The sequence below is a fragment of the Trachinotus anak genome, unplaced genomic scaffold, assembly GCF_046630095.1.
Source record: "Trachinotus anak isolate AG129_WGS33_773 ecotype Australia unplaced genomic scaffold, CSIRO_AGI_Tana_v1 ptg000019l, whole genome shotgun sequence".
NCBI lineage: Eukaryota > Metazoa > Chordata > Actinopteri > Carangiformes > Carangidae > Trachinotus > Trachinotus anak.
Window position 1 is genome coordinate 16,609,429 of NW_027273870.1, and position 20,430 is coordinate 16,629,858.

Genomic DNA, 20,430 nt, shown 5'->3' on the forward strand with positions numbered 1-20,430 from the left:
ATGAGCTAGTGTGAGAAAAAGAAACGTAGTGGCCCCTTAACTTGCAATGAAATATTAAATAATAGGACAGCAAAGAAGACCCATGATGTGTATGAGTGTGTACATACATGGACTGCCGACTATTTATATTAGATGAAGTCTATCCTCTGATGTAAACTGCTGAACAATATATTAGAAACACCTCTAATTACAGCACCAGACTCAACAGCCTCCAAAATAACTATGAAACCAAACTTCAGATTCAATAAAAACATTTTAGCAGAATTCATTACAGATTTGTTCTATTAGACTACATTAGTTATAGCTCAGTGTACCTAATAAACTGAGTTTATATAATGTGAGTCCAGCATGCTGTCTCACTCTGCAAGTGAAGAGTCTTTGTTTAGAACTGAAGATAAAATAAAGTTTATTGAAAAACTGAGTAAAATCTATTCACACAAAAACACACACACACACACACACACACACACACACACACACACACACACACACACACACACACACACACACACACACACACACACACACACACACACACACTTCCCGGGCTCAACTGTGGAACAAGTTAGGTCTAGCCATGGTGAAAGTCAAGCAGGGCGTTTTCATATCTTTACATTCTGTCCGTATAACATAATCTTTTGTACTGGTGCCCTCATCATAATGCCAGTTCGGCTTTGGCTAGCCCTCTCCCAAATGCTCCAGAATGAATTACAGCATTGTGTTGGGATCTGAAAGGCCAAATCACTTCTTAGGAATGAGTAGCCTTGAGCAATTCAGATAGGCAGTCGCGTGATTCATATGATGGCAAGCGAGTGAGTCACTGACACTCAACACCTCAACACTGTTGGTTTACACTCAAGGTGATTCATAACGTGTACACAGATGACATGGAAATATCTAAAAACACACAAACTCAGTGACAGGAAAGAAAAATAAAAACACTATTTTCCTATTTGGCTGGATACGATTGGTGTGATCCAAATGAAAATATTTCTTGGACAATATGTCTTTGTATATGCTGAAAAGAGCTGTTTTCTTGTGTGTGTGTGTGCGTGTGTGTGTGTGTGTGTGAGTGTTTTTATATCTGTTAAAGTGCATTCAGAGAAACAGGAGGGGGCAGGAAATATTGCTGAATGGTAAAGCGGTGTGTTTGTGCCAGTGTGTGTCTATGTTTGTTAGATGGAGAGAAAGAAAGAGGAGAGAGGGAAACAGACTGAGAGAGAGGGGAAAAGAGAGAGGCAGAGGCCCATCCACAGAGGCCTCGGGCTGCAAAGGCTTAACTTCATTTCCTTGGACAGACATAATGGCAGATATTTGCATATCCTATGTACACAAAGTCAGTGGCCAAGTATCTTCTCATCCAAAACACTCCAACCAACCTTGCAACCAGAAGATACTAATCTTTTTAAAGGCAGCAAACATAAATAATCTTCCACAACAAGAATAACCAGACGCAGAAGTTATTCTTGTTTTTCCACACAGCAACATGAAGGGTCAGTATGGCCTTGATGTGTAACTGTGTATGAAATAGTAGTTAAAGATGGTTGGATTTCAACACGAGGTTGGCCACCTTTTGCATCACATCTGCAGAGAAATTTCCACTGGGAACCGTCTAAAAGAAATCTGCATTGTGGGTTCTGGCACAAGTTCGTCTACTCGCAAGGTGCATGGAGAATGAAAGTGAGCTGCCAATGTTCTGTATTTTTGTTATTGTCGAACAATCCAGTAAAAAGACCAAAGCAAATAATGTTTCAGTCTGTTTAGTCTCAGTGTTCTCCAATCTGTCTAACCTGTTTGTGGAACTCTCTCTCAAGCCTTATACTTTCTTACATCTTCATGAATCTTTAAAAATGGGTCACAAATATATAATTTAATTTAAAGAGAGGCTCAGCAATTTCCTTAAAAAAAAAAACTGGGCAGTAGTTCTTAGCAAACATTACTCAAAGTAGAGTAAAGAGAGCATTTATTTCATACAAGTTTAATTCAGTCTTTCATTTGATTTGTTGACATTGAGGAAAAATATGGAACATCACCAGTCTCACTCACTTTAAAAGATCAGTTGTGCATAGCCACACTTGTAGTATTGACCAACTTGAGACTGGCATAATTTGGCCTGTGGCATTCATCAGGATCATCATACACCCCATTACATTACAAAGGACATTTAAATAGGTATGAAGGAAGTACTAGAATTTGTTAAAATAAATGTATAGCATGACTGCTCTAACCTCTGTTTAGTTTAGTTTAGTTTAGTTTAGTTTAGTTTAGTTTAGTTTAGTTTAGTTTAGTTTAGTTTAGTGACCATGACCATGTAATTCTAGTATTTCCAAGGTCAAGAATGAACTTGGTTTGGTTTGGTTTAGTTTACGACCACATGACCATGAACTAAAGTCATTCATGGCTACATATGTGAATACCCCAATGGTTCAGTTAATCATTGTGTATATATGATACGAGTTCTCTTTTATATTTTATTCATTTTTTTGTCTTTCATATTTTTCTTCTTCGTGAAATGTTGTATGATTAAGGCCAAACCATGGTGGTCTCATCATAAAGTTGCTTAATCTTAGAATAAAATAAATTCCCAGCAAATCTCTTTTGAGGATAAAAAGCTGTTACTTCCCATAAGGAGAAGTTTAATTTGTCATGATGTTTGTTAGTGAGAGGGAGGAGATTCCCCCCTCCTTTCTTCGATAAATCATCTCCTGCTTAGATCTCCTGACTGAAACATTCTTCACCTTTGACCTCTGTGGGACCCAGAGGTCATCGTCACTGTGGCAACTAAAACGCCAAACGCTCTCTGTCTTAATTAAAAAACATTATTTACTCAGAGAAAATTTCATTTTCACTACCTTTGACCTCTCTCTTCCTTTTCCTTTCTCCTCCTCGTCCTCCTCCCTCTGTGTTAGTTAACCATCGACATGCTGGGAAAGCCCACATCTTCTGAGAGACGCCTGCGCTCTCGTGACTATTGTGCCGAGCCTGTCATCTCGGCCGAGGTGGTATGTGCGTGTGTGTGTGAGACAGAGAGAGAGAGAGAGAGAGAGAGCAAGAGAATGTGTGTGTGTGTGTGTGTGTGTGTGTGTGAAGCGAGGTTAAGCTCTCACAGAAGACAAAGACACATCCTTCGAGGCTGCTAAGCAACAATGCCGCCTGGTAAAGCCTCATCAGGGCACCGTTTAGCAGAGGATTAGAGACTATTACGCACACATAAGCACACACACCCAAAACGTAGCCTCATCAGCTCCTTAATTCAAACCCCATACCACTTTAACTCTGCTTTAGTGTGTGTGCGTATGTGTGTGTGTGTGTGTGTGTGTGTGTGTGTGTGTGTGTGTGTGTGTGTGAGACCTGAAATTCAGTCATTTTCTTCCTATAAATCAACAACTTTAACTCTCTTTTTCAGAGGAATGATGATGATGAAAGCAAATAAATCACATGCAAGATCCACTTAAGAGACTAAAAATGGCAGCAGACAAAAACATCAGATCTGTGTGGAGCGATAATGTTCCTCAGTTAATACATAAAGCGAACATAAATGTCCTATTTCGATCGCGTTTTTTCACATCGTTTATGTTTGTTTGAGCAATGACTGGTGCTCTTTTAATTCAGTCATCATACTGCACCATTGTTGTCTGCAAATCACTGCCACAAACAGTTTATCTCAATGCACCCAACTCCTAATATTCACATAATGGTAGTGGATGGAAACATACATTAATTCGCATTTCCTTTTGCTGATTTCCTGGAAATGTGGTTCAAATTGACACCACATTTAAATGGAAACTTGGCTTATCTCTCCTCATTTCTCAATGCGCTCTCTACTTTCTAGCTAATTAACACAGGAGAGTCTGAATTATATACACATCTTAACACCATAAGACACACTGTGAAAAGGTGACTTGGTAAACTGCTTCTGAGGGACATTGACCAGAAGAGGCCTAGCAGCTAAATAACACACACACACACACACACACACACACACTGTCCCATCAATCTAGCCTCATACTGAAGCATAACCAGACTTTTCAGCTGTGGAAGCGGTGACCCATTCTCTTATCCTCCCATCACCCATCCCTTCATCAACCCCTCTTTCATCTCTCCCTCTTTCATCTCACTACTGGTTTCTGTCCAGCAAAGGGGAAGAGAGAGAGAGAATGAGAGAGAGAGAGAGAGAGAAAGAGAGAGCTGGCAGAGGAGAAGAGAGGAGGCAAGACAAATGTATTTGTGCAGCACCTTTTGTGTTTTGCTGAAGCACAAAGGTTGTACAGTGTTCACATACTTTACAGTACTACATAGACCAATTTGTAGTTTTGATAGTTTTAAAATAAAATAGATAAATCAAGAGACTTCTTTATTATTAATTTAAAAGTGAAAATTTAGTAATATCTGAATATTGCTTCACTGTTTTTGCTTCTAATTCAAGACACTGTTGGGCTGGCTGCTACCTAACGATCTGAGGGATCTGCTGGCTTTACATTTTTTACTTTTAAACAATTTGTTGCCATAAGCCAAATATGTGACATATAAACTATCAGCAACACTTTAAACACTAAGTATGTAAGTAAGAAGATTTCTAACTTGGTCTTTCATCTTTATAGCTCTAAAATCAAGGTGAGCAATAACTCTTGGATTTTTCTCCTTGTTACTGAGGGAAATTTAGTCACATTCAGTTTTTTATTTATTTATTTATTTTTAATTTAATGGATCATCTGGAATCACTGATTGTAGTGTAGTCTCTTATCATTCCTGGTATCATAGCCCAATATGAACACCAAATAGATCAGAATGACATACTCTTAAAGGTGTGTGTAAGGGTGTGTATGTATTTGGATCTCAGGGTCAAAACTTGTGATTTGCTTGAATGGGGGAACTCTTGGTTGTTGCCCAGTGCAGTGAGGTTTTACTAGCCCATCTTGTTTTACAGAGTCTTTCTAATGAACTGTCCCTGTTTGATCCATTGTTCAAAGTGTCTCACTGCTCTCCTCGTCTCTTTTTCTGTCTATCGTCTCTTTCTCAGAGCAAACAGTCACAGCTGTGGTCCTCAGTATTACTGTGGTGTGGATACAGTGATCAACAAAAGGATCGAGGGAAACAGGAGGGCTCTCTCTCTCTCTCTCTCTCTCTCTTTGTGTGTGTGTGTGTGAGTGTCAGAGACAGACACAGAGAGAGAGATAGTTTTTGGGGATATGCCCACCACATGGTGTCTCCAGATGTGTGTGTCTACGTAACCTAATAGAGTCTGGGCCCTGGGGTGTTGGGGGAGGCTCTGTGCGTGAGTGTGTGTGTTAGTGTGTGTGTGTGTGTGTGTGTGTGTATGTGTGTGTGTGTGTGTGTGTGTGTGTGTGTGTGTGTGTGTGTGTGTGTGATGTGGGAGATGTGGGGTGAAGGGGTGCAGACGCAGGTGTTTTAAATGGGAAGGATGACGAGGACACAGGAGGGTTTTATAGGAACTCACACTTACTGCTCTCTGTTATGTTTTTGTATCACGTATCCATGTGATTTACTTCAACACAAAAATCTTCTCTTTCAACTGGGAATTCTGTTCATGTACAACTAACTTGAATGAGCAAATGTATTTTATGGAAATGCAGTAAATGTTGCTCATATTTCACATTTTTTTATCAACATTGTAAGGACAAATTAACACTGAATGCATCTAAAAAATGTGTATTACCTTGACGACTTTCATATTATATTCAGCTTTCTTCTGGTTTAGAAAACTTAAGGCTCTTTGTTGAGGTTCAGAGATGGCTGACCTTGAGGAGGCAGCATGATGTCGCTTAATCTCCTGCATCTTTGCAATCTTTACATCAAGGACCAGAATATAAATAAGCCTTGAGCTGTGTCCCAGATCAGTCCCTTCCTCACTAATTCACTACTCCCTTTATAACAGACACTAAATAATTCACTCTCTAGTGAGCAGTTAATCCAGATTTCAGACACTTATGAGTCATCATCATATTGCATCAATGCTCACAGGTGTTGAGTCACAGGAGAGTAGTTTTGTCATCTACAAAATGCATTGCACTGTGGGATTATTATCAGAAAATAGTGTACATGCCAAAACTAAAATTTAAATGTGTCTGGTGTTGTATTTACTGTTGTACTGTCCAGTCTGATTTCTAAACAAACACATTTTATAGCTACTAACTTAGAAAGAGGAAAGTGAAAAGAATGAATATGCCCTCTGTTTGCCACATGATTCTTTTAAAGTGTGACAGGCTATAGCCTATGTGATGGTGTCACCAGATGGACCAGATCAAAAGTCTGAGGTTGATTTTTATTCCCACTCCTTTCCTGGTGTATGTTGTTTAGGTTCTTTTTATGTATTTGGTGCATTAACATGAACGAAATGTAATTTCTTCCCTTATTTATCATGCATAACTTTATAGATAAAGAAGTGATGATAACGCAGTACATGCTTTGAATTCCCTAGATATGGTAATGGATTGTTCTGAGCAGAGCGGATGACAGAACATGCATTACAAACATTAGAGACTTGAGACTTGACCTAGACTTGCAAAAAATGACTTGTGAGCGTCTCTGTCTCATTCTCATGTTGAACTGAGCTAAAACTAAACTAAAAGCTTGTCGTTCTGCTTCATTTTGAAAAGCTCAGCACTGACTTGAAGCACAAGACTGAATGCGACGACTTTTTCCATATCCAAGATGTAAACCAAGTGTACACTTAACATGAGACTTAACACATGTCTTGCATGATGCAACCCAGTCTCTGGTGTAAATGTCACGCTTCCTGGTTTTAAAAAATAAAAAAGTTGCAGGTAAACATAATTCATGCAGAAATTATGTTCCCTTGCAAATGTATGGCATGTCTCACACCTGATCTCAGAACAGTTTAATTTAACCTTCAAAACCCTAAACCACCATACTGAGCAAAGGTTAAACACATATAGGACATGCTCACACACATATACACAGATTTTCCAAGCCCAAAAAAAAGTGAAAACATCATTTTCATAATAGCAGGTTGAGCAAGTGTTCATTTATAGCAGTACTGTCACAAAAACCAAAGTCGGTCCAGTTCGCACATATCTTCTGACCTCAATATAAAACTTAACAAGATTCCACTTCAGAGGTTCTCAAGGGTTTCTTGTTGTGTTTTCTAAAAATACAAATACACTGTAGGGGGTGGAGACGCAGACATAAAATTTCATATTGACCAAACAGCCCTAAATCACATTGGCTTAGCCTCATGGTTGTCATTCGATCTGAATGACTTCCATACGTCTGACAAATCTGCTCAAAGATTTGTGGCTGCAACTGCACCAGCTTGGCAATTTCATTCTTCATTATCATTCAGCAATTTTCAGAGTTGTGGCATACTATATTTCACTTACACACACATACCCACACAATCAACATGCACTCATATAAGCACTAATACACAAAACCCGCGCGCACACACACACACACACACACACACACACAGAGGCCCCTTGTCTGCGACAGCTGAGCAGAGAGCAGTATATCCGAGTTGTATTTTTACCTCGGCCCACACGCTGAGCAAAATGCCAACTCTTGGCCTTGAGAAACTCACACACACACACACACACACACTCGTACAAACACATACGCACATGGCAGACGCACACCCTCAGACACGACAGGTCAAGACCAGACAACCACCGTAGCAGCCGCAGAACATAAACAACTTTCACACACTCTGTGAATCATCTGAGCATTTCAATATTGTTTTAGATAAATATATTCAGCCACACATATAAATATATGGAACCATAATTATTCCTTGAGACCACAAATAACCATGACGGGAAGTTAGTTCCCACAGTTTCAGCAGCGTTGCAGCCCAGCCCTGCACTACTGGAAATCCACAGCTTGGTTTACAGTACAGACGGCCGGGCTGAGAGTGAAGAGTGGAAGGTGCCTGACGACAACAAACAGTGGTTCGCTGGTTTAAATGCAAACTGGAACATTTATGTTCTGTAACTAAAACTACTTTTTGCCTGAGAAACACTAAATGTAACATCAGAAGAGAGACCTGTTTCTACGTTTCACTGCTTATGCCTCCCTTGGTCTGTCGTGCTCACTTTCTCCTCTCCATCCTCTCACACACTCACAAACACACACAAGCACACACACTCCCAGTGGGCAGCAGCTGTTGGAGTGCTAATCTCCATTAGCTACTGAACTGGCTTCTATGGAGAGGGCCATGTTAAATCTGTTCACTCACTCCTCTCACTCCTTCATCCAAGTAAAACACCGCGATTGCATCACTGAGAAACCAGATATTTTTTCCCCCATGATACAGGGTCTCTAACATATTTCAGCATGTCATTTTAAGTCATAATCAATATGCTGTACACACAAACGCACCGTTGCGTGCACCAACAATTCATCTGAACGACTTCTTCGAGGCGCTCTCGTTAAGCCATACACATGTGAAATTAAAAATATTTCAGTTACCAATGCAGAGGAATTGAGTGATGATAGGAGAAGAGAAATAAAAACAGGACTTACAGTCTGTAAAGCTTCGTCGTTCCCAGGAAAAGCAGCTCGGGAAAGACGGCCAGATTATTCCGATTCAGGCGCCTGGAAAAACACAGCATAAATTAGAGAATAAACTCTACCTAGCCCCTTCCAGACAGTATGGGTAAAGCGGTTACATGTGTGTATAATTAGCTTTTTAAAGTTAGATTTGTATTTCCTGATCAGCATATCAAATTATGGTATGTTATTTTGATTTTAATGCAATTCAGTTTAGTTCAAGGAAGCATGAAAGAATAGGGAGATTGATGGAGACATTTTTAAAAACACACACATGTTCATGGACGAAAAAAAAAAAACAACAAACTCTGGGTTACCCTTGATTTAAGGGGTACAACATGGCTGCCAGACAAACAGTGAACTCGAGAAGGACGAACGGAAGGCGGGGAGAAAGACGAGAGAAGGGGTTTGGATGAAGGGAAGGGGGGAACTTTTTTTTTTTTTTTTTAACCACAAAGGCGGAGGAGAGGAGACGATGTGGGAAAAACAAACAGGCAGTCTGGCTGGGCTACCGAATGTGTGAAAAGGACCCCACTGAGTAAACAAGGCCCTCACAGGGGAAGAACTCACAACAACCCGTCATCACACACACACACACACACACACACACACACACACACACACACACACACAACAGAGGAGTTGAGAGAACTCGGGTGAGTTTAATAATCTGGGTGCGATCATTTAACCCTGGTTGAGTGGAGTGAAGAGGTTTGTGTGCTGGTATGTGTTGGTGTGTGTGTGGTGGTGCCGTGATGTGAGTCAGAGTGTGAGGCAACTGAGTGACACAATGAGAGACAGGCTGCTGAAACAGTTTAACCCTGACACACACACACAAACACACACACACACATTGACAGGCACCGCAACGTTGCTGCTGTGCTGGCTGCTACAGGAGATGAATGATGAAGAGAGGGAAGAAGAAAAGAAAAACTGTAGAAGAGTGACGTCAAACTAAGAAGAAACATGCAAAAGCCCTGATACTTTTTTGTATGATTTACACTCATTAATACATTAATCCAAGAAATACCATAAAAGAAAACACTACAAAATGTCACCAACTCCATTCAAAACTCCAAAAGCCTCTCTTTAATTCTCTCAATGACTTTTTTTCCTCTTAACCCTCGTCTTTCGCCTCTTATTGCTGCACTATATGCTGCGGTGGACTCTCCTTAAATAACGTCAACCCCTCTGTGTCCATCTTCCACCCACAAGTGCACAAATATATGAACGCACTCGCGCACATGCACACATTCACCCTCCACAGTTACATCAGAGGCCACTTAAATATTTAAAATCCCGAAGAAATGATGTCTCTGAATTATTCACTCCTCTTCCGTTAACGGCGGCTCAGGCGGCTAAGAGCCCCACGTGGTCCCGTGGAGAGGTCCACTCCCCCTGCAGGTCCTGCCCAGCCATGAGCGCCCGTTAGTGGGCTAGACCTCCCCTGGGAGAGTGCATGGACTGGTGCTGGAGGTGGGGAGGAGGAAGGAGGACAGAGAGGGGGTATGATCTCATCCTCTTAAAATAGATGCAATGCTGTCAGACTAGGAGACTGAGAAAATGAAGTAAAGATCAAATCCAGTCTGGTTCCTCTGCATTTAAATGCACTTTATTAATTCAGCAACTCAAGCAGCTGCCTGATCATCACCTTAACCATCGCAACTTGCTAGTTTTAGATCCATAATCAAAGTAAAGCAAGAGAGATGGTTTATTAGGCAATGAAATTACAAACAAATTAGGCTTGTCTAGGTCAAACTGCTACTTGAGTTAGATTTCTTGTGCCTGTTACTTTTGTAGCTTAACTGGTTGATAAAGAAATATCAATATTACAAGCAACTCTGCAAATGTTACAGCTCATGATAAGAAGCTTCAAATCCAACTAAAGGGGCATTCAGACAGTGTGGACCACCAAGGCCAATGTCAAACAACATACACCAGACTCTAAGAAAAAAACAACTAGCAATTCATTTGATTATCAGTTAATCTATTGATTATTCTACAGATCAAGACATTTATCTTTTAAACCTCTAAGAGCCCAAGGTGACATCTTCAGTGACATCGACTAACTGACAGTTCAAAATCCTAAGATAGCGAGTTTACAATTTTCATAAAACAGAAAGAAAAGTAAATAATTTGTCATTTGAAAAGCTGGAACCAGAGAATGTTTGGCATTTTGGTTTGACAAAGGACGTATACAATTATTCGACTATCAAATTGCTGCAGATCAGTTCTCTGTCATCAGCTAATCATGTCAGTTCTAGCTACCACACTTCCTGAAGGAGAGCAGATGTTAAACTAAAAATAAAAAGCTGCATCATTGTTATGTTATATGGGTGTCCCAGCTTACTGCGACTGACACCACACATCCTACAACTATCAAACACCTCTTATAAACTTTAGTTCATGGGTTTGCACAGCGACAGTGTGTATTTGCATGTATGAACAGTACAGGTGGAAATTGTGAATTATTTTGCCGATTTGTTAAGTTCATTTCAAAGGTTTTCAGGCCCTGACTATGTAGTTTGTTTTCCTTTTTCTGAGCTACAGTAAGTAAACGTATAAATGTTAAAATGCCCTTGAGTACATACATCAGTATGTTAAAGGTAAAGCTGTTGGTCAGTGTTTTTATGTGTGGGTTACTGTTTTGTTTGCTCATGCATGTGACCGATGCGATTACACATTCCAGTCAGTGGTTTCACACTCTTCCAGTTATCAACAGGTGGTTGTAACATGCCAAGAAACGCAGGACTGCATGCATTGGCTGGACCTCATGGATACAACACAACTTCTGTCTGATTAGTAGAAAACACCTTCAACGCATCACTATTCATAATGCAGTCAAATGTGGTGCTGCTGATTCTGTTTTCAGTTCAGAAATACATTCAGTCTTTTCCTGGTTCAATCTGCTCAGTCTAACACAAGGGCTATCCAGCAAATGTTAACAAGGTTAACAGCTCATCAGCCAAATACAGAATTTGCAAGAGAATAAATGATATTTTCTGAGGCTTTTGTGGTCGCTCAGAAAGATTTTAACACGTTAACAAACTGTACCTTACAGCTTAACTCTACGTCACCGGTGAGTTGCACTACACTGCTAAAAGCTACTGATTCATTCAGTTACAGCGGCCTGTATAGTCAGTTCAGTCTGGAGATTCAGTGTTAAAGATTTCCTGAAGACCTGCATCTACACGTTATTGACTGCCTCTTCAAATACTCCACAGTCATCTGTAGTGGTTTAATGGTTTGATTCTGGACCTGAAGGAATGTAGCGTTCAAAGCCTTGTGTGTGTGCGCGTGTTTGTGTGTGTGAGCGTGCGTGCATGTGTATGTGTGCATATTGTAAACAGCCTCAGAGTACTTCCACAGTCGTGTCTCATTAGTCAAAGTCTGGCTAAAAGTGAATGAATACTGAGTAGCCAGTGGTCTGAGGTGTGAGAGTTACTCCACCAAGCTAATGTCACACTGCAGTGTGGTGATAATCCCTGCAGTCATAAACAGATGCTAGAGGGCCACAAACCGCACAGTAAACACACACACACACACGTTTCCACAAACACGTACAGTGTGCCAAATCTTTATACATACACACATGCATAACCACACAAATATAAAAGAGAAACACACACAGTCCTAACACCCAAGAGCCTTGTATGTGTAGTACAACAGGCTTGCAGGCTCTGGCTGGAAAAGAAATAACATACCACCTCAGAAACCAATTATTACTCCACTGATGCAACTGCTGCCATAATACACATTTTTCACTAACAATCTGTCACACACGAGCATATTTATATATACACACGCACGATGCTGTTACTGTTACCATAGTTATACCTCAAACCCTGTGGATATTTTCGTGACCCTGGGAAACTGTCTTCACTCAGAAAACCACTTCACACTGACCAGTGTGTGTCCCTGTGTGTGTGTGTGTGTGTGTGTGTGTGTGTGTGTACATGCGCATGTGTGTACAGCACAGTTCATGTTTTTGGTTCACAGCTAGTGCATCTGAAGTGAACCAAGGTCCATCATCCACCAAAGTTTTACACAGTCTAATCTGATCTGTTATTTAAACACTAATGACAGATAACATCTCTGCCCTAAAACACTGCCTTGAAGAAATCCAGTCTTCCTGCCCGACCTGTAAATTCCTTCGCTATCACCAAAAATCATTCAAATTCAGCAGTCCTGGAGAACCTCTCCTCCAAACTTTGAGCTAACTGGTGTTTACCAACAAACACAACAAATGGCTGCTGCAGACCGCAGCACAGACAGGCAGGGACCTGGGAAAATCTATCATAAATGACTTTTTAGACAGAACTGCTGCGGTGAAATTGGTTTTTTGTGTGTCTTCACAACGCAGATAATTTCAAGCTCTGCTGCTCAATAAAAATGAAAAGAAAAAAACATTTGAAACTTTGCCCCAAAATGATCGGTGAGAACAATGTTATCACTAACAGGCTTCAGAACTAATCATCTAATACTAATCCAGGGCTTTTCTTTGAAATCCATATCCTGCTATCCGGGATCACTGCTACAATTATCTTTTGCTATTCAGATTGTCCACATATATTACAACATAATCACTTGGTTTGAGACTTCATTATCCAGTTAGTAACTCTTGATAGACACATCTCACTACCTGTAATCAGTTTTACAATTATTCATTGCCATTGAAATTATCTTTGACATTCTAATCATTCAATTACAGGCTAATTATCTAAGGCTTTATCTCACTGCTGTTCTCTGAAATCATTCTCTCTATACCTGTAATTACTGTTTTGTTTCTCTCGGCATCTCTGTGGCTGCTATCTCCTTCAATCACACACAGATGGAATTGGACAGAGGCTATAAACCCATCAAATGTGAGAGAAGGATAAGAGGGTCAGGAACTCCTCTTTCCTGTTCTGCAGCCACAGGGAGGAGGCGAAGAATGTATGAATTTCCTGTATGCACTGGACAACAGAGAGAGAGAGAACGAGATGGGTGGGTATGGAAGAAAAACATGAGGAGAGGCAGAAGTATGAATGAAAGAAAGACAGAAGGCGTGAGTGGGTGTGAGGGGGGGGCAAAATCCAGATAGAACCAGTACTGACAGAGCAGCCTAGCGTAAGTGAATGCGCATGCATGAATGTATCCATACCCATGCATGTGTTTATGTATGTGCATGTGTGTGTTGTGACATGCCCATCTCCTCCACACCTCCTTCGACCACCTACCCCTCCTCCATACCCCCCAGCTACTGCCCCATACCTGACCCCGCCCTGCCCAGCCCTGCAGGGCCTGTCGCAAAAGAGGATGAGAAGGGGAACCGTTTTCCACCCCAGTGGGGGGCAGTCACTGTGGATCTGTCAGCCCAGCTTAGGGCCCTCTCCTCTGGGCAGCGGTGCCCAGCAGGCCCCTTCCAGCCCCCCCGGAGGACGGAGGCCTTTGAAATGAGCCCCCAGACTCCAGACTCCGGAGACGTGCCTTTGTTCGGCAGCTGCGGGGGGGCATTGATGACTGACTCCATCTTTGTGTTTGTGAACATGCCACGCTAGAGACGCTGAATTACAGTTGAAAACCTTCGTGACGACAACAGAAAACAGTCACGTTGTGTCAGAAAGTTAGCTGCTGTCAAAGGTGTTTGTTGCCATCAGAGACAAGACAGAGCGAAAGAGACGACAAAAGCATGTGTAGTCTGACAGTAAATGTCCAAGACTTCATCTGCTATTGCTGTTTACTGACTAGTCCACATCATAGGTGCAAGTATGTGTTGAAGCCACCATCCCTTCGTACAGAGGGTAATCAGTATCAAAGTTTACTGTCAAAGCTGCACCATAAGCAGTAATATCGACCCCTTTGTCCACAGCTCTGGGCAGGAATTCCCAGAACTGCTTAGCTGGACAGAACTCAGTTGTGGTTTCATGAGAAACACAGGCAGATTCCTTATAGTGGTCAACAGAGCTGCTACCTTTGTCAACAAAGAGCAGCTATAGTTCAGCAGACAGCAGCAGGCATGACACGATCCTTCTCATCCCGAAGACTCCCGGAAAAATATACCCAAAGCAGCTATCAAAGAGATGAACAACCTTCATTTTATTTACTACTGTATGTGCATCTGTGTATATGCACAGGTGGATAATGCAGTTACGTCTGTGTTTATGTTAACGTGTGCGTAAGCAGCGAGGACTTTTATGCGTCTTTAATTAAAAGCTTGTCTCTGAACCTCCTCAGACTCGGTCACAGTCTGCTGCATTCCGGCGTGTCATTGGCTGGCAGTCAGGGCACATAACACACAAACACACATACATATACGGACAGCTCACACATCAACCAAAGCTGACAGTCGACACAATGGACATATCAGCAGTCAGGGGTCCACGTCCCCCTTCTGTCTTGCTCCCTCTCAGAATACCAAGACTTAATTATGCCATAACTGCCTTAGGGTTGGATGCTGAATACCAGTGATTCCAGGCCAGCGCCGTAACGACCTCTGGCCGCTCCTCTGTCGCTGCCCTGTGACTCAATCTCAAAATGTTTTATCTTGGACCGAGACGTCAACACCCTAACATCCTGACAGTCAGGTTAAATGATTATGAAGACATAAAGTGGTGACAAATCAAAGGGAAAGTCTGAATAAATGAGTGCAGACACATAATAAATGCTTCCACAGAAGGCATGTGGGGTCACAGAATTGACTGACAATGAAAATGATGCAATACCTAGTTTAGGCCTTAGCATTTTTTTTTTTTTACTTCAGGCAGTCTCAAACAAGTGTTGGACAGTCGCGAAATATTTTTTGCCCTCAATTCAAAACAGTGAGTCCTAGATGAGAGACTTTAGATATATCCAAAGATTGCTGATTTAGATTTGGAAACTAAAGACAGCCTGCGTAAAAACTCTGGCAGCATTAGAAATTTAGGATCAAATTCTCACAGTGTGCCCACTGCTACAACTCATGTCTACACTGGTCGATAATAATAATAATACTACAAAAAAAAACAAAAAAAACATGTGCAATGACCAAAGCTTGTTTCAGTTTTGCCGCATTTTAAAAGATAAGAGCACAAATGGATGACATGTCTCCGCCAGCACTGTTCATCACTACATACGGTGTCACGATTCACAGGGTCTTCAAAGCGCAATCTGACATGCTCAAAATTGATATCATACTGTCTGATACAGATTGCAGCCAAGATTATTAAACCCATCTCACATGGCGTGACATGCAACGAACCTGCAAGATTGCTGTTACTGCACAGTGTGTCAGGGCCTTTGAACAGCGCTCTCTACCCACATCATACATCTTTTGGAAGAACAGCGTTCATCCCTCCACTAGAGCTACCATTACCTCATTAAGACACCTTACGTTGGTTCTCGTCTTTCATTTGTCACCCATCTGTGTATTTCAAAGTGCATGCACCTATGTGAAAATGAAAATCTGTGTCTGCTTGGCACATTTTTTTGTGTATGGATGCTTTCGAGGATAGACAACCTGAAATTTGATAAATAGAGAAAATGTGTTAAGGGATAAAATGCCGACTCCTTTGACAAGATAAAGTTACTCACAGTCTTTCCAGCTCCTTCAGGTCCTGGAAGGCTCCTCTCTCGATCGTGGTAATTTTGTTCTCCATTAGCTGCCTGAAAGAGAAACACCAGGAGAGAGTGAGAGAATGAGAACTGGACAGTAAAAAAAGAGAAGAGTGAGAAAAAGAGAGTGACAGAGAGACACATAGAGCGCGAGAGCTGACAGAGTGATTTGTGCGATGAAACCGTGAGAGGCCGAAGGAGAAAGATGGCTGGATGGGGCCACAGGTAAGAGAGAGAAGAGGAAGAGAAGGTGAAGGAGAGTGAGATAGGACACAAGAGAGGCAAAGAGATGGGAGAGGAGAGGGAGGGACAGATGGAGAAGATAGGTGACAGGGGGTGTGAAAAAAAGAAGAAAAAACAGATTGGTGGAGATGGAAAGTGATAGAATGTTGAAGCAGCGAGAGAGAGAGAGAGAGAGAGAGAGAGAAGACAATCAGCAGTGGGTCGATAGAGCCCCCGAATTGACTTTAAAACTGGCCCATCAATTGGACAACGACTCATCTATCATCCAATTTATTCTCTATCTAACCACATAGCTGTGACTACTCATTCACTTACACTAGCACAACTCCACCAGGAGCAGTGTACTGATGACCAAGCCAAGCAACCACACACACACACACACACACACACACACACAATTTGTATAAGCTGTGTAGCATGAGCTCATGATAAGCATTAAGTAGCGCACACATACAAGCCAGCTTCCAGTTATTTTCATTACTGACTGATCAGTTATTTATTTATTTATTTTTGAAAATGGTGATGAAGATATGATTAAAATACGCAGCATACACTCACATATGAGTTGCAGGAACCATGGATTTGTTTTGGGGGGGGGGGGGGGGGATTTCAGATTGACCAATCGACTACTTGTCGCAGCTCTAATTGAAAATGTTCGAGGGCGTGTGTGAGTGCACTCGGGTAGACGTGAACACACAGGAAACAGCGTGAAGACTGACACACACACACACACACACACACACACACACACACACCCAATTAAGGACATAATCTCTGGAGGAATTCCAACAATGTGTATTCCCTGCCATTCACTTTTAGCGCCTGAATAGCACACACACACACGCGCACACACACACACATTAACACACACAGACACAATAACAGCAGGCTATCCCTATCCCAGCGTTGGTGCAGGCGAACTCTTCACCTGGATTCATCCCAGGTAAGAAACCTGTTCTTACTTGACTCTCTCTTTTCCTCTCCTTCCACCCTTCCCTCCTTCCCAGCTGCATTCCTCCCGCAGCGGTTACACCTAATGACCGCTATCTCTTTCCTTCTTTTGCCCTCCATCACTTCTTCGCCAGCGCGTTAATCACTCCAGCACATGGGCCCCGGGGCCCTGTGGTTAAAATAAGCCCCTCCTGACACTTCCACTGGCAGATTAACACGACAGCATTAACAGGTGCCACTGCTTTTCTGTTTCGACACACATACAGGCTCAGCGACGGAACCACCGCTTCCCACGACCAGACGGTGCAGTGCTGCATGCGGCAGCTCCGGGGCTGGATGAGCAGTCAGGAAACAGTTAAATCCATGCGTGTTGTATAGTGTTTTTTTTGGGGGGGGGGGCGGGTGTTGGAAATGCAAGGTGCTTTTTTTTAAATTTTCGCTTAAACGAGGAGGGGAAAAGAAAGGAGAAAAGAAATCAGATAAAAGCCACTTACAACACTCGCAGATGCCTCAGTCCTGCAAAATCCGTCTTGGTGATTTTAGTGAGGTTGTTTGCATTCAGATCCCTGGACAGAGAAATTGGCAAATAAGGAACTGTCAGTACACGAGATTGATATGTTAATAAAACAATGACAAAGCAGATGAGCAGGTCTGTGCTAAACAGATTTTTTTTTTTTTTTTTGTTAAAACTTGATGCTTGTGCTGTGGCCGGTGCAGAAATTGTCATTTGAGCTGCTGCTGTTGCGCTGTGCTGTGTAAATTTTAATTTCATCAAGGGGTCTTTGCCTAATAAAATACGGCCTTTTTTTTTCTTTTTCGTCTTCTTCTTCTTTTTTTTTTTTTTTTTTAAACTCAAAGCCACTTGTGCAAATCCGTTTTTGATTAACTTGCTGGTCTCCAGACAAACCGATGTGGTCTACGGAGGCTGTGCTAATGCAACAGTGCGAAACCACCAACACAACCACAGCAGTGCCCCTAACTTCAGCTCCGCGATCAGCATGAGCGTGTGCTCACATCTCACACAAGCCATTGCAAATCAAGTGTTTGTTTTTTTTTTTTTTTCCAAATCATTTTTAATTGGATGAAAACAGCATTCACAGTTAAACACGAGCCTAAAGTTTAGTTTTTGACACGTTAGTTCAAACGTAAAGCTCTGTGCTATTAAAATGTGGCCCCCAAGGAAAAAAAACAAAACAAAAAACCCTCTTAATATGCTGTCAGCATGCAGTTTAAGAGGGTGAAATATACAAGTCTAACATCCAGAGTTTTAATCACTGTTTTGGAACAGTAGCCTACATGATCATAAAACACTGCTGTTGATATCAAACGCCAGACAGCGGGATTAAATTGCCGTAAACTCTTTAAGCCCCAGCTTTATTAAAAAATAACATAAGTGAGATGAGGTGAGTGCACAGTGGTTATTCAGCATGATTCACACACAAAGAAATGGTCATGTTCTAGTGATTTTCCTCGTGAAAGGTGTCCAGATTGTTGGGACACCTGGGTTGCGCAGATAAAATCCAAACTGCGCTGTAAGAGCTTTCACCCCTCGGTACTTACAGTCTCTCCGTGTTGCGGGGTATGTTCCTAGGCACGCTGCGGAGCCCTTGGCCGTGACAGTCCACTGTTGTACCGGTGCAGGAACACTGGGCCGGGCAGGGCTGGCCGTCCGCTCCGCTGGACAGGACCAGGACCGCAACAGCCGCCAGCAGCCCTAGTGCAGTCGCCGGGGAGCGGCTAGGGCCAACGGGGCTCAGAGCTCCCACCATCACTGCGGCAAGTGGGGGCCAATATGAGACCCACAAAAACACAGAGAAAATTCAAGGGCGTTAAAAAATAAAAGCCCCGAAATCCCTGAAAGAGCTCACCAAACTCTGCACGCAACGGGATGCCGTCCTCCTTCTCGCTGTCCTCCCTTTTTCTCAGACGTGTGTTTCTGCAAATTTCTCGTTCTGAATTTACATTTGGGGTCTTCTCAGAGGGGTTTCAATATGTGAGGGCTGTGAGCCGGGAGTTTGGTTCCCCCTGGGCAGAGAGAGGGGAGCTCGACGAGGCGGTGGACCGGCTCTCTCGCTGCGCTACAGCGGCGCAAACTTCCACATGTCCCCGGCATGCGGTGCCCAAATCCCCCCGGTGTGTGTTGTGTCTGTGTATGTAAATGTGTGTGCGCGGAACCAAGCCAGTGAAGCACCTCGATCCTTGACCTGATCCACAGAAACACACACTCACTCTCTCTCTCTCTCTCTCACACACACACACACTTTAGTGCGTGCACACACTCTCCAGGTGAGGCTGTCTTGGTGGTTATTAATTCACAACACGCGTCCGGCGAGGAAGCAGCGGCTGCGCTCGGTTTTCCCCAAAGCTCAGCAGAGGTCACCGTGGTGGAGAGATATTGATTCCGATCATATATCAATTGCCGGTTAGTGGCAAGGGTGTAGGCAATGTGAGGGAGGAAGAAAAAAAAAAAGCCCCGTGAAAGACCAGCGCGCAATACTATAATCCAACTCTGCGTGGTGCGTCAAAGCGCTGCTCCCGAGAGTGTGTGATAGGGAGAGAGAGAGAGAGAGGGAGAAGGAGAGAGAGAGAGAGAGAGAGGGACGAGAGCGGGCACGTCTGCTACTGCGTCTGTCCAGGCAACTCTCTCTCTCTCTCTCTCTCTCTCTCTCTTTCACACACACACACACACACACGCACACACACGCACAAACGTAAACACACACACGCACTGCGTTTTCCCTCAAGGTAGCAGCAGGTTTCCAACTGGCCGTCTGTCAAACAGCAACAGTTTGGTCTCGGAAGGGGACTCTCCTTCTCACTGCAGTGTCCCGGTCACCTGATGCCTTATTTCTCTGGCCTCAGGAAGGCGACAGAGCCTCTTATTGAAATCTGCTGTGGAAAATAGCAGAGACCCCATCTGATTCTTGAATTACCACAGCTGAAGAAAGAATGAAGTGCTGCATTTAATACATAGAGTTGTTGTGGCTCTTTTGCAGCTAAGCCTCCAGTGTTCAGTTTAAGGACTCATTTAAAGGACACCTGTCTCAGGATGGACACACACACTGCTGCTGTTAATGGGATCACATCGTCCTCTGCAACTTTCATATCCAGAGTAACTGCAGTGGATATGAAAGC

The 20,430-nt window shown here is 42.6% G+C and overlaps 1 protein-coding gene across 5 annotated transcripts in view; it reads right to left on the reverse strand.

Annotated features, from left to right (window-relative positions):
• slit2 (slit homolog 2 (Drosophila)) overlaps positions 1–19,949 on the reverse strand; it is a 90,954-nt gene extending 71,005 nt beyond the window's left edge. The window contains exons 1-4 of one of the 5 annotated variants that reach the window (XM_071504458.1): positions 18,856–19,943; positions 17,790–17,861; positions 16,081–16,152; positions 8,503–8,574 (exon numbers count right to left, since the gene is read on the reverse strand). In XM_071504458.1, coding sequence (XP_071360559.1) covers positions 8,503–8,574; positions 16,081–16,152; positions 17,790–17,861; positions 18,856–19,064 — 425 coding nt within the window. In that variant the 5' untranslated portion in view covers positions 19,065–19,943. Of the gene's footprint in view, positions 1–8,502; positions 8,575–16,080; positions 16,153–17,306; positions 17,586–17,789; positions 17,862–18,855 lie in introns of those variants that run through there. The other 4 variants (XM_071504456.1, XM_071504457.1, XM_071504459.1 and 1 more) reach the window with 4 other exon arrangements.
• Positions 19,950–20,430: the final 481 nt, after the last annotated feature.